The 14,842-nt window shown below is 40.9% G+C and overlaps 2 protein-coding genes across 3 annotated transcripts; both read right to left on the minus strand.

The window, feature by feature from the left end:
- Nucleotides 1–611: 611 nt before the first annotated feature.
- Nucleotides 612–9,923, minus strand: gpr161b (G protein-coupled receptor 161b). Of its 2 annotated transcripts, none has more exons than XM_069662617.1 (6): nucleotides 9,772–9,923; nucleotides 8,048–8,438; nucleotides 4,067–4,788; nucleotides 3,728–3,835; nucleotides 2,295–2,420; nucleotides 612–2,137 (listed from the first exon to the last, which is right to left on the minus strand). In XM_069662617.1, exons 2-6 carry the CDS (start codon nucleotides 8,389–8,391, stop codon nucleotides 1,860–1,862), a joined length of 1,578 nt encoding a protein of 525 aa, XP_069518718.1. In that variant the 5' UTR covers nucleotides 8,392–8,438; nucleotides 9,772–9,923; the 3' UTR covers nucleotides 612–1,859. The 2 variants fall into 2 exon arrangements, with proteins under 2 accessions (XP_069518718.1, XP_069518717.1); XM_069662616.1 differs by having other exon boundaries at nucleotides 612–2,140.
- A 797-nt stretch (nucleotides 9,924–10,720) lies between these two features.
- otc (ornithine transcarbamylase) lies at nucleotides 10,721–14,842 on the minus strand. The gene is made up of 10 exons (XM_069663258.1): nucleotides 14,760–14,842; nucleotides 14,515–14,653; nucleotides 14,317–14,398; nucleotides 13,797–13,884; nucleotides 13,389–13,542; nucleotides 13,181–13,303; nucleotides 12,899–12,952; nucleotides 12,661–12,810; nucleotides 11,825–11,962; nucleotides 10,721–11,697 (listed from the first exon to the last, which is right to left on the minus strand). The coding sequence occupies exons 1-10, from the start codon at nucleotides 14,840–14,842 to the stop codon at nucleotides 11,638–11,640; spliced, it is 1,071 nt and encodes a 356-aa protein (XP_069519359.1). The 3' UTR covers nucleotides 10,721–11,637.

Below are 14,842 nucleotides of genomic sequence, written 5' to 3' on the forward strand. Positions count from 1 at the left end.
CGAGGTCAAAAGGATGAGGAGCAGAGATGGTAAAGGTCTAACTGAGCTTTAAGGTAATCACATTCAGTGGAAGGGCTTATTTATTAAGACTAGATAATCTTATTAAAGTTTTACTGTCATGTCACAGAGCAGGAAATCCAAAACTAACTGGCAACCTTCAAAATACAAAGAATATAGTTTGACACTGGCTGCATCTGAGTGAAAATTAATATAAAATATAAGTTTGGTTTACATTGTACAAAGAAGCAGCTCTCTTTGGCAGCCATCTTTGTTTTGATTATGAAACAAAATCCCAACTTGTGAAAGAGATTTCTTCTTCCTCGTCAAAACCTGGTGCCTACATTACCCACAATGCAACTAAAACGCCATCAGTTCAGTCGGAGTGTGTTGTGCTTGTTGCGTTTACGAGAGCTGACATGAGGAGAGGGCTACAGAGGTATTTATCATACCAACTCCAAACTTCTGTTTTTCTCACTTTAAAACTTGTAGTCCGACTCAAGTGACATCATTTAAGGCAGCCCCCCCCTAACCCTTTTATCACGCGGTCGTGCTTCTGACAACAGACTTTGATCATAGAAGAAAAATGGTTTGGAAACGTTTCTGTAAAAAGGTTTAATAGAAGAATCTTGATACAAAACTTGAATGAAAATATTTGTATTAATACTTATAGTGAAAATCAAAAGGTTACATCACGTCTCAGGAGTATAGCTTTTTCATACAAAAGAAGTACCATTCAAATATAATATGAAGATACGAGGTAAGACTGAAGCACCAGATTTGTGCTCTACTTATTACTGTCCTAAGAGTTCCTTTTATATTATTAATAAGGAGTAGTGGAGTGTAAACTGAGGTAAACCACATGTACCAGGGAATATTTAGTAATACACAGTTATTGAACACAATTTGTTTTCGTTGAATTAACTTTCTAACTGTACCAACACAGTCATTTGTTTCTGATATTGTGACTTCTCAGTATGTGCACAACAGTATGAAATGTGGACCTTTGTTGAAGCATTTTCATAAATACAACAATCTTAAAACACTGATAACCATTATTCTGACCTTCATTTACTCATGAACCCATTTGATTGTAACGTAACGTTCGCTACCTATGAACAAACACTGACCCAACAGTAATAAATCTGACGTACAGTGCGAGTGGTTTCTATGGGAACAAGCAATGTTCAAGTGCAATTACTGTAGCAGATCATTAAGACATGTAAGAACACACCTGTGGTTACATCAGGTACCTGCACAATAAGGGACACACTCTGCAAGTACCTTATCAATAGTACAAATATTGGCCAACGGATTCAGGTCATATGAGAGACGGGCAATATTTAGACAAACTGTAATACATTTTAGATTTTCCTATGATGAAAACACAATTTATAATCAATTTATTTCCTATACAAATTAATTCTTATTCAGGTTCATGATTGGGAGGTTATCCCAGCATGCACTGGTGTCAGAAACAGTCTGCAGGGCTCACAAACACTACCACAAACAGGTTATAAACTGTGAGCACAGGATATGCAAATTCTGAGCACATACAATAATAATTATAGTAATGAACAAATAACAGACTGGTCGTTAAGGTTACAGTAGTTAAGGCCTCCTATGTGATTACATGAATCCATCCAAAAGCTTGTAAAGACACTGACGGTGTGCACTTGGTCCAACATAGTGGAATGAATAATGTGCCGCTTCCTGTTTGCGAATAATTTCAAGTAAGGAGTACCCATGTGTGGAGAGTCTTCATAAACTGCACCACAGAGCAGCACGAGCACCTGTCGTCATGGTCACGTGGTCTTGATTAGGGTGTGAAACCCACAGTTCACAAATAATTTGGGTGAAGTTCAGGCTGGTTTTTCCTCCTCGTCCTCCTCTTCTTCATCATCTCTGTCGTCTTTAACGATACCTTCATCGATGCTCTCCAGCCTCAGTCTCTGACCGTCCAGGTATCTGGGTCTCGGCGCTGCTCTGGTAGTAAACAGTCCCCCCGGTAAAGACAGACCTTCCCCGAACATGGTGAGCTTAGCGTCACTCTCGATAGCCTTCGCCAGACAGGAGGCGAAGGTGTCGAGAGATTTGTGTACCTCTGCGTGGACTTGAACCGAGGACGTGTTGGTGTTTTCTGCTGAGGAGGAAAGGGCAGATACTGGATCAGTTGTGAGGTCTGGTTAGACAAATCTAAATTAATGTTATGGGGTTTTTTTTGGAGCTTGCAGACTACAAAGCCAGTTAACTCCCTCCCCTTTAATCTCTTGAGGGACGGGGGAAACCACAGGTACCTTTGGAGTGCTCCACCTGGTCTTCAAAGGTGACCGAGCTCCTCCTCTTCCCGGACAGGTTCCCGCTGAGCTGTGGGTGGGAGCAGCCGTCTGTGGAGAAGTTATCCAGCAGCATCACGTCCGTACCTGCATGCATTCAAAAAAGTAAAGTGTATTTTTTTAACAGAAAACTTAAAATGCTAAAACGGAAACATCTTAATGAAATACCTCACATTAGTTCAGATGTTTCCTTGTGGTACACATGACATTACTTGCCCTACCTATGTCATCCTGCTTTGAGAACATGAGCTGTGATTCAGGAATGTGTGAACAAAGCGGTGGGAGCGTGACGCAACAGAGTCAATAAATACAAGTTCTCAAAAGCAGGATGCAGATGTGGATGGTACCACTGCATCCTATTTGTTCACCAAATAAAAGGGCAACACAAAACAGAACATTTTACTGCTAAAACCATTAATTAAAGTGGCAGTAAGCAATATGTGCATTGCACTGGTGTGTGCCGTGCAGCCGTTGTGCCGTGCGTCTCTCTGCAGCTCCGAGGCAAGGACAGAGAGAGGAGAGATGCTGTTTATTCCAAAAAGTATGCTTTACTACTGGCAAAATGTTCAAATACTACTAACGTTATCATTACAGTTATGATTCTTGGTACGGACCACCTTTTTACCGCTAGGTGTTCTAGCTTAGTGCTACCTTTAGCTATTACCGTAAACCATGAAGCCATCCATGTTAAGCTGGAAAAAACATTCCTTAACAGAGGTGGTGGCCTAAGGGCGCGATCAGACAGCACGTTTTAGCAGCTGGGGGCGGCTTTTTTGTAGTTGTTTTCAATGAGAGGGAATCTTTTTGCACACTGCTTTTACGTTGCAGAGCGCCTCGCGTTTTTCCGCTCAGAGCGCCTCGCTTTTTGAGGAAACGCTCTGAGGGCCTCGAGCTGAAAAAACTTTGTCATGGACGTTGGAAGTTGCGGTAAGCTCCTGACTGACACAACCTCTGCATGCGTGCTGCTGACACAAGTCACATAGAAGCCACATGATGCTAGTTTGTATAGAGTCGCTGTGATTGGCTAGTTGCGTGGAAAGCTAGGCGTGATTGGTTATTTGATTCAGACCGGACAAACTAACAAACAAACTAAATACAAAGGGGCGGGCATTTAGAGTCACAGATCAGCAATCACTTCAATTTAATATTGTTAGGGAAATGCAGTGAAATGACTATCTTTACATTTACACATGGGTGAGATAGGTAAATAACAAAAATTAAGTATTTTATCTTGAGAAAGATGATGTCACGTGTTTTCTCATTATGTGTAACTACTATCTGATAAAACAGTATACTGCAATGATAAGTATATGCTGTTTAGAATTTGAACATAGTATGGGTTTGAAACAAATCAAGTAAGTGATTTTGCCCCTCTTCCTGTGTGCAACACTTACACGAGTCCTGAGTGAAACTGAAGCCAGTGTCTCCTGTGCTGCTCCCTGGAGCCAGCAGGTGACCTCCACCGGCCAGCATGGCTGTCAGGTGTGGGGACATGCCCAAGTCTGAAAGAACACAGGCAAGTTCTCGTCATACAACATCGTACAAGAAATCACAGACACAAACACAGGAATGTAAATCTAAACAGGCTGTATATATACTTAACATATATGTCTACCTTGTTTGTACATTAAATGATAAATGACATCATTCTGCACATGAATTCATGGTCCAAACATCTCAACATTGCTTTGACCTGATTTGTACGTCACACAGAGCCTCTGCTTCTTTCCCACCTGTGATTCTGTTGGAGATGCTGAAGAGGCGGGACGTCCTTTGCCGCGTGGCGAACGACTCTCTGTAGTAGCGATCTCCGAAACACATCCCCAGCAGCTCCTTCCTCACCGTTTTATTCCACAGACCGTAGATGAGCGGGTGGCACACTGCGCTGCAGAAAGACAGCCACGCCACCAGAGTCTCCAGTCCCTGAGACACACTCCCCTGTCCCCACAGAGCCTCCGTGCACACCACCCCGACGTACGGCCCCCAGGTGACGAGGAAGGTCCCGATCACCACTAAGATGGTGACGAAGGCCTTGCACTGACTCCCTGCGTACACGAGGCTCCGCCGACTTCCATTAGAGGAAGTCGAGGTGCTTGAGTTTTTACGTCCGTTCCTCTGAGCTCCAGCAGAGTCGTCCTGCGCGACAACGACCGTCCCGCAGTGAACTTTCCTGGCTTTCATTCGGGCCACTCGGAAAATGACACCGTAACAGGCGAGCATGACGAGGAACGGGGGAAGGGTGCACCAGGTGACCCAGAAGGCCGTGTAGCTCGGCTCTCGGTGCCACGACGCAACACAGGTCCACTTGAAGCAGTCAAACTCGAAGGAGGACCAGCCGAACAGAGGAGGCAGGCAGCCCACCAGGGAGTGTAACCACACGTAGGCGATGACGACGACTGCCCGGTTTCCTGTGATCTTCATGGGGTAGATCATCGGGTAGAGCACAGCGTAGTACCTGTTGGAAGGAGAGAGGAACACCGTGAGGTAAGCCCTACAGGGAGGAGACTCAACACTGGTCTCAAAGGACAACTTTGGTCCAAGTATCACAGAAGCGTCTCAGATGTGAGTGAGTGATACAGTAGTTAAAGGCTGCATTTTATCCCCCAGAACAATGCTGTGAAGTGTTTTCTGAAAAACTGCAAAGAGAGCAGAAACGAGAGGCTCGGCCGGGGAACAAAAACATGCACTGTAATCAAAAGTCCCAGAAGGTGCTGAGGGTAATTAGAAGAGCAGCGAGAACAGAGAGGACTGTATGCTGCAGAGCTCGTTTACAGCAGATCTTAGCCGCTACAATTTACAGTCCTTTGTGATCCTCAAAACAAGGAAAAACGATAGAACCAGAGCAGTACTCAAAGTCAGATCCAAGCAGCCTGAAGTGATTCTACTTAACTTTAAAGCTGTAATAAGCATATTTTTCATTAAAGAGTTATTTGTTGCTCATTTTTCCCACTATAAATTAGGGATGCACGATATTGGATTTTTTGCCGATATCCGATATGCCGATATTTTACAACTCATTTAGCCGATTACCGATACCGATATTTTTTTCCCGCACACCTAATTGCCGAGATCATCAACTCTCTTCTGTATTGGAATTAGCGTACAGTATAATGGTGATACTCTTATCACATTTGTTACAGCGGTCGGGGTGACGGGTCTTGAGATGATTAATCAGGTTTGTAGTGTTGAAAGACTTTGCCTTGGCTCCTCCTCGCATCACCGAAGCTGAGCAGTCATTGCAAATAGCAGTTTTGCGATCTATTTCGGACACTTTGAAAAGCTTCCACACCACGGACATTTTGACTTCTAACTCTCTCATGCTGCAGGTAGACACACGTGACGTCATCACGCTGCGCCGCGCAGGTCTTCTTCGCGCCGGGGACATTGCGCCGAGGTCGGGCATTTAATCAAGTATGCAGCAGCCCATTATTTTATCGGTTAATTATATCAGCGGATATTGGCGTGTTGGCCGATATCCAGCCAATACCGAAAACGTGCCGATAATATCGTGCATCCCTACTATAAATGTACCTTTAAGAACATCCTTCTGTTAGAACCAGTAAATTTGCAGTGTATTTTCATGTACATAAAAAGAATAAACAATCGTACTTTTTATAATTTGGGACTTTTACGTCTATTTTCCTCTAACAAAACAAATGTGTTCGTTGACAGTTCACAGGAAGGTGACGCACAGACTCTGCAGCACAGCTGTCAGTTCACTCTGTGGCTGCACTAATGTGATATCAGACACATTTTCTGTAGACTAGTCAAGGAAAACTAGAAACTGGAGTTTTCTTTTGCACCGAGCAACAACACAGAAGCAGCCTGACACGCTTCACTTAATTTCACTTAGTTTCACTCTCACACGTCCTGCGATGTGAATATTGCACATGCGATATGTAAACGATATATCACGCAGCCCTATTTTAAACGTCTTAACACACGCTGATAGGAATCCCCAATTACAATACCCGTACCATAAGGCACATTTTTTTAAAGACTTTTCTTTAAAATGCACCAACCTTTAATTTTATCTTAACTCAAAACAATATTAAAAGAATCTTGAAATAAAACAAACTGGTATCAGTCAAAAGACAAAGATAAAAGATTCTGTGACATAAAAGGCAAAGTTCAGAATGCCTGATTAGCCGTATCTGTGTAGACTTATTTCTAAAAATAGGAATCAATGGGATATAATCTCGGTCCTGCAGCACATGAATGGTGCATTCATGTCAGTGAACATTTAAGGTTACCCTGTGTAAGCCTGTCTAATGCTTGTCACTTGAGCCGGGAAAATCTCCAGAAAAATACCACGACGCAAGTGTGTGGTTAACCAATCTTATTTGCGAGGCTACACACTGACCTTAAAGGAAAACACATGACAAACTACATTTCACAAGGTTGTGAGCTGTTTCAAAAACAAGCACGAACAAAGCAAATCTCATATCCACTTTAGAAGAAAGAGGAAGATATGTCTCGCATACACTAAAAATAAAGACAACTATTCCTATTTCAAGAAAAGATAGACTTATACTGACTGCTTCAAGAATACACTAAAATCCCTGTTTATTGGCTTCATTTAAGACGATAAAAAAGTTATATGTTGTCACTCAATGAGGATTCGTATCGCTACACAACGAGCATATTCTGTAAGTTCTGTTATTTCCTTTTTATACCAACTATGCTCTTTGTATTCACCCTCCTGCTAATTTCATACAGATGTCCCGAAGAATGGTTGGGAAGGAATTTTCAAGACGGAAGTAAACTAAATGCAAACTTCTGCTGGTAAGTCTCATGCTTACTCCTAAAAACTGAACACTTCCACCGACATAAACAGACATTTGTAATAAAATCTTAAATTCTTCAAGCCCTTTATCTGTGCTTTATAAATAAAAGAAATCTTTTGCTGACTTAAAGGATGTTCTTATATAATTTTCCTTCCTTTACCAATTCTGATACCTGAACTTGTATCGGCTGATAGCAGGTATAAATGCTGTTTTAAGGGTTTTCAAGTGAAGACATTTTTCTATCTCTCACTAACATGTTTTTGTGAGAAGTGGTAACTCAATCCTCTCCACCGACAGCAAACACTGGGTAAAATTTGTGAAAACAGTGGCTTCATTCTAGAAAAGGCGCCTTTTCTCAATCGTGACTCATTTAATCACAATGGAACGAATGTTGAGTCTAAAATTCCTTCTCAGCAAAAACCTCACCCCTAAACTTTAACATGTGGGAGCTGCCCAGTCCAACCACAATCCGATACCAGTTGCCTGTGATTAGCTGCACTGGTTGTGGCGTTTAAGTGATCTGTTAAAGGGCGTGAGAACAACTGTAAGCATTAAGCCACTTTGACAATCAGCATCAAAAGATCACGTTACAGAAGGAGGTGTCCCTCTTTTTAACAGAGCATCTTTCAGCTCATTGTTTTGGCTTTATCGCACACAACTTCATTGTTTTTGTTCAGTTCATCAACTTTGTTTCCTGCTCAGCAGGAAGTGAGCAGTGGAGATCAAAAACAGACTGAATATTGGACACGGTTGGCTTAAGAACTCTACAGGTTTATAAAATGTTAATGTTGTGTTTACTGGTTGCTGCACTGCCCTCTATTTGCCATAAAATAGAAGTAATTAATTAAGGTTTAAAGACACAACATTCCCTCCTAATATTTTTCCCTATACTGGGATTAGTGCCTGCAATCATTATCCAGCACTAACCTGTCAATGGCAATGGCTCCCAGGGTGAGCATGCTGGCAGAGCTGATGAGCAAGTAGAGCAGGGCAGTAAAGTTACACCACACCACCCCAAACACCCACTCTCTCTTTGCCGAGCTCACGGCCACAAACGGAAGCACCAGCATGGACAGCAGCAGGTTGGACAGGGTCAGGCTGAACACAAACTTGTTGCTGGGTGTGAGCAGGTAAGGCCTGCGATACAGGGTTACCACAATCAAGAGGTTCCCCAGGCAGGCGAGGAGAGTGATGGTCACGATGGAGATCGACTCCAGGGCAGCCAGACCCTCTCCATTTCCCACCGTGGTGCAGTTCCTACTGATGTTCATGGTGAGAAGAGGCCGGGCCACCGGACAGGTGAAGGAATGGTAGGAGACTAGAAAGTGAAAGACATAATGTTTTAGGATCTTATAGAGAATAGTTATCAACCATTTGGTTTAACCTTGTCAGAAAATACAGCTGAACATGCCTGGCTGTATTTCCACACCCCAAGGCAACCTCTTCCTGCAGCATGTGTTATCTAACCAACAGTACAAAACATAATGATATCTCACAGAGCCTGAGATTTGATTTTCATACCAGTGGCTGCCAATAATGGTCAGTTGTATAAATGTGTGATTTTAACTAAATTAGCTATAATTGAAGTATGACTGTATTCAGACGAAAGATCTTAATCACACTGAGCACTTTCAGCTACCGTCCTGTCATGGCTTTAAAATCAGAAGCATTTAATCCACAATGCATTATATGCACAGTTTTGAGGAATCTGTACTGTACCTCAGTACTTCCATTCTGTGCTACTTTTACTGATCTACATTTAATAGGCAAACATTGTACATTTTATTACATTAAATTAATCTGACAGCTTTTTACACATTTATGCATTAATAATAATACTTTAGTTATAAAACAATGAGAACTTCTGAAAGTAACCTAAAACAATTTTAAATACAGGACTTCAGATCAGTTTTATTGGCCAAGTATGTGATCACATACAAGGAATTTGACAGGAGACAATAGTGCAATGACCAGTGCAAAGTTACAGAGATAAATATGGTTGTGAATCAGGTTGTTATATACAAGAGGCAGATGGTTGTAGTATTTAGTATTTTTTCCTCTAACTTGAGAAAGATATTTTCACAATGTCGTAAAGCTACTTACAAAAGTCAGTGAAAGGAATCGTATACGTTTTTTAACCACTGTCTTTCTACCATCCAGCACAGACACAACACAGGATGCAGTCATGTTACTGAGCCAATATTTACAAGTTTTAACATTTACCCAGCCTGGAAAGCAAATAGGTTAATATAATTACCGATATATCATCTGTGTTCAGAGTTAACAGCTCAAGTTTTATTCTAGCTAAGCTGCTAACTATTTGCTAACTAAACGGCATTAGTAAACAGCAAGAAAAGAATATTTGTTACAATCTGCATGGCGTTAACTTAGAGTTACGCGGTGACAGTAAATTTTATATAGTTAACTAAAATGGCATTTAAACCGAAGTTGAACAAAGTTTGGGTGTAGTTTTAGTTCAACACTTACTAATGTAAACTTAGTAAAAGTGTGAGGAGGGTGCAGCGCAGTGATAACCACTAGTTTTGCTCGCAGTAGTAGCACTAGCTCAAACAACCACCGTTAGTTAGCCTGGTTAGCTGAAACTTTCTCCCATTGTCCCCCCGAATCACATATTAACTATCCTTCTTTACCTGCTTTGGTTTGGCGCTGTGACTCCACATTTTCTCCCTCTTAAAGGAAAACCGTCCATCCTATAAGTCCGTATCCACACAACAACCAAGTAACTCCTGGTTTAGACGTAAAAACCTCTGAAAGCCCCTCGAGTTTTAACGCTGGAAACGTTTGTCCCTCCTCAGCCGAATCACTAACGGCCAGCTGCGGCTGCAATGGCGTCCTCCTCCTCCCACCTCAGCAAACTCTCCTCCTCGCAGACTCCTTCACTGTGTGGGTGGTCGCCGATTGAGAATTATTGCCTTGTTTTCCTATCGCCATTGTAGCAGCTGAGATTACTTCTCTGGTGGTAAAAGTACGTTGCTTATTATGCTGCTCTTGAGCTTTTTAATCTTTATTAAATGTGTGTGCTAAAAACCGTTAAGGTACAGTTTAAGTGTTGTTCTGTTTGAGTTTCGGTGTAAGACTAGGCCTTTGTATTTATGTTGACAAAAACTCTTTCAACGTCCTATTATGTGTTTCTTTAATAACAGACAGCCGGTGTTTATGAATGAATTACTACGTCGCATCGTATTCATCTGTCTGGACCACCCATGGAGATCAAAGCTTCCCGCACTAACACGTTATCTTCCGTTATCCAATCAGAAAACCGGCACATTGCCTACTCCGTCCATTAGATGGCGCACTTTACCTCTGTGCTCAAGCCAGTGGTGGAATGTAAACAAAGTACATAAACTCAAGTACTCTACTTCGGTGCAAATTTGAGGTACTTGGATTTCACTTGAATAAACTCTTTTTGCAACTATTCTGCAAATGATTCTTCTACCTCACAGTACCATTATTTTACTGCATTATGTAACAGCCTAGTAACTATATTTTTTATTTTAAATGATTTTACAGATTTTTACCAATCTACCAGAAAAACAGGTACAACACAAATACAACGTATTTTGGTGAAATATGCCTTTATTTAACGCTACAATGGAGACAGACAAGTGGTATGTCATGTAACGGTTCCCTGCTGGAATCAAACCAGAAAATTGTGGTTTTACTGTCATTTATATCTGTAACTAACCATTGGGTCAACAAGGTGCCCATGCAATGCAATTTCAACCAGTCACAGTTGCATTAATTACATGTCATCCATACAGATGTGAAGCAATACCTTTGAGAAGCGACTTCAGATGGTTAAATCTATTGTCTTATTGTACTGATTCAATGATGTAAACCTTTATGGCATACTCGGAGAAAACGGTCAGTTGTATAAAAACATTTACAGCTGTAAACATCATAAAGCAGTACTATGGTCCATTTGGAGTCTGACATTAAAAGCGTTTAGCAGTGAAGCTGGAGTTATACTGGTGCCAAAAGTGGCAAATGTAACAGTACAACAGGATTACAGTGGCAATGTAAAGACCATTTGGAAACTGAATTGAATTAGTTAGGAATACAACTAGTAAGTTTAGGTTGAGACATGGTCTCCATCAAGTTTTAATGCTGTTGTAGACAACGTAAACATGTAGTGGAAAGGCTAAAAAATATCTTCCTTTTGAGGTAAAGACGTGTAAACCTCATGTTTGCAGCAATCTTTGCCCCCATTCCAGTAAAAGTAAACACATTTTGGCTGTTAATGATTGAACATCAGTATTTGGTTGTGTGCAGACAACCACAGACTGGTTTCTGTAGTCTGCTCTTGAACAGCGAGACAAAGCAAACAATGCCATCCACGCTCTAAATGTCAGAAATTAAACGTTAGAATTTAAACACAATAACTTTGGAGTGTAATCCATATAGTATTGTAATGTTGTTATTAATTACTTAAAAATCGGAGAGTAAATGATGTATCAGTTCTCATACAATATGACACATGAGTAAAAGACCTGATGTTAAAACTTGAGCATGGGGATCTGTGGAGAATAGTCGGTCAAAAGAGAAACCATCAGACCCTGAAAGAGAAGACAGTTGTGATGATCATTTGGGAGGGAATCAAGCTAGAGGAAAAGACTATTCAGAGAAGTGTGAATTAATAAAACTATACATTAAATAAAAGTGTTTTTTCAGCAGGTTACTCACCATGATGGTCCACTTCCTGTTCTCTGCCTCAGGGAAGACGAGGGAGCGAGATGAGTAGAAGACCTCATCATCCACCTCCTCCATTTTCCGAGGAAGACAGTGCAGGAAGGTCCAGTCTGGTTTGGCCACACTTCCTGTCTGTAGTGCCAAAACAGCAAGAGTTAAGACCCACCCAAAGTGCTTTTTAGCCTAAAATTTTTTTGTTTATGTCCTTATCTAACATCATTATTGTCCTTATTTTTATTTATTCATATACCTTATATAGAAACATACACCCAGAGTCAAATTTGTTTAGGTTTACACATACTTGGCGAATAAACTGGATTCTTATTCTGATCGTATAGGAGTTAGTTTCTCTCAAAATTGTCAAAAAATATTTACTTACCAGATAGAAATACGTATATTTTATTGAGGAAAATAACGACTGTAATTTTTCTCAGAAAATCATTTCTCCTATATAATCATGTCCCGTGCTGGAGTTATATTTAAAGCTTGCTTAGTGATTTATGTGACAGATAAAGTCTATAATTACTGTTAGACTAGTTTAACTTACAAAAAAATGCACAAGGCTAAATTGTACTGCTTTGTAAACGCTTTTTTTCATACAGTAAGAGCATGTCTGAGACCAATCAATTGCTTTGCTTTGAACTGATTTGCTATCATTCAGGGACTGTGATCAGCTGTCACACATTTGGCAACCGTCACTGACAGAAACAAACTTCTTACTTCTCTAAAAGCTTCCAGTATGTTGTAGGTGCCCCTTTGTGCCTTATTAATTTCAAAACAAAAAGTGAACATTCGCCTCTAAATGATATTAAAACATTGCCCTTCTTTACCTGCATTGTGATCTGGTAACCTTTAAAGTCATTGAGCCTCTTTTTCTTCTCATCCTCCTGTCCCATGCTGACCCACGTGTCGGTGACCAAAACATTGCTGCCGTGGGCGGCCTCCATGGGGTCAGAGGTCAGAACGAGCTGCGTCCCATGCTGAGAGAAATTACAATGTTATGAATTTATAATAAGTGCTTTGACAAGAGGTCTGTATATAATTGACATTACATGAAGAAGAACTCACCTCTTTGGAGAGCCTTTGTGCCTCTTGAATAACACTCCTGTCTGGCTCATATCCCTGCAAATGAAGGAACAATTGTGGTTTATTAATAATAATAATAATAATAATAATAATAATAATAATAATAATCTGATAATTCACATATTTTACAAAACATAAACTACCAGTTCCCCAAGCTTCCCTCCTCAAAGTTGACTACATGTTTCTATAGCTGTAAACTACAAATAAGAATCTAATACAAAAGAAGAGGAGTGCTCCAATAGGAGAACATAAAAAGAGGTAAACCTTTGGTGTAGCAATCTTCAAATGAACTCCCAGTTTGGCTGCAGTCATCATGAAGGAATGCAGGACGTTGTTCCCATCTCCAATCCAGCTCACTGTCAGTCCACTAAGGGACCCATAATGCTCCTGGGAGAGAATAGATAACAAAACATTACGTCATTCTTATTTTACTGGATAAAAACTGTAGGATATTGAGCAGCTGCTACAGTACCTGTAAGGTGAGGAAGTCAGCCAGAATCTGGATTGGGTGGTAGAGGTCAGACAGACCGTTAATAATAGGGATGGAGGCCTCCTTATCCAGCTCCTCCAGCGTGGAGTGGCTGTACACTCGTGCAAGGACAATATCACACAGCCCTGACAGGACCCTGTGGGGGGAGAGTTCAGAGATTACACAAGTGGTAATGTACAGTGTGGTTCATATACTACTCTTCTTTCCTTCAGTAAGTAAAAGTAGCGGAAAAAGAAGCTAGATGAATTGCCATCCTGAAAAACTTCACAGTGTTATGTGAAGAGTGACACTGAAAACACCATGCTAATTCAGATGTCCCTGGTTAAAAAGATATCAAAGGCGCATCTATGTTCAACCTACTTCAAAAAAGCAGGAAGTCATAAGACTCACCTGGCCGTGTCAGTGCTACTCTCATTCACTCCAAGGTGGATGTCCTGAGAGGTGAGGAAACAAGGGTGCCCACCCAGCAAAGCGAACCCTGGAATAATGGTATAAAGGCAACTTTAATTTCCCTAATTTCCAACTGGTAGTTAAAGTGTCTTTTAAGAAAGCAAGCAAACACCATCATGTAAATGTTGAAGAGGGACAGCACAGGGGAAAACAGGTTCAGATGTAGACTGTTTTGTTCCGGGGATGCACTCAAAGTTGCCTTTCAGCAGTTCTTTTGTGTCTGTACTAACAATGACTTTTACACAGCTGAACTTGCTAATGAATAGCATCAGCCTATCTAACACTATGAGATAGAACACTTTTATTAGATCCATCTTATTAATGTAATATCAAGTGTAAATCTAGCACTTGAAAGCTGCCTTTGAAAGTTATTCAATGGCTGTATCTGTTAGTTACTTACATGCTTAAACTACAGCACATGGCATACATTAATGCAAGTACTCATATACAAAACAGACACCTGTTTCGGTGGACATTCTTGTTCTGGTGCTCCTCTTCTCAAATATCATTGCAATGGACTTTCCTTGGAGAAGAGGAAGATACTGAAATAGAAAGAAAAGTTAGCTTCCTTAAATGACAGATGGTAGCCTACACAGTAATACTGGGGACATTTAGCAAATGCAACGGAACTTAGCATTAGTTAGCAAACGTTAGCTACCTGTTTTTCATGTTTGATTCGATGTTTTAGATCCCCTGACACCCACAGCAGCTTCTTGATTTCATCTGAGCTGAAATCTTTCAGAGTGAGACAGCTGCGTCCCTTTAAATTGACTGAACCGAGAGCGGCAGCTCCAGTGCTGAAAAAGTAAAAACAATAAGTCTTAGTGCAAGCGTTATTGCCTGTAATAACAACAGAAATAGAGCTGACGAAACATTCACATAAAGTTTTCTGGGGTGTCTTACCCGAACCCTCGCGGACAGCTGTTGTGAAAAGTTTTCAAACATTTGAAAACCGTGCTGTTTACAGACAATAGTTTAGTAGACAT

This window comes from Semicossyphus pulcher, unplaced genomic scaffold, assembly GCF_022749685.1.
Source record: "Semicossyphus pulcher isolate SPU_LCO1_2020_fin unplaced genomic scaffold, fSemPul1.0.p SCAF_15, whole genome shotgun sequence".
Taxonomy (NCBI): domain Eukaryota; kingdom Metazoa; phylum Chordata; class Actinopteri; order Labriformes; family Labridae; genus Semicossyphus; species Semicossyphus pulcher.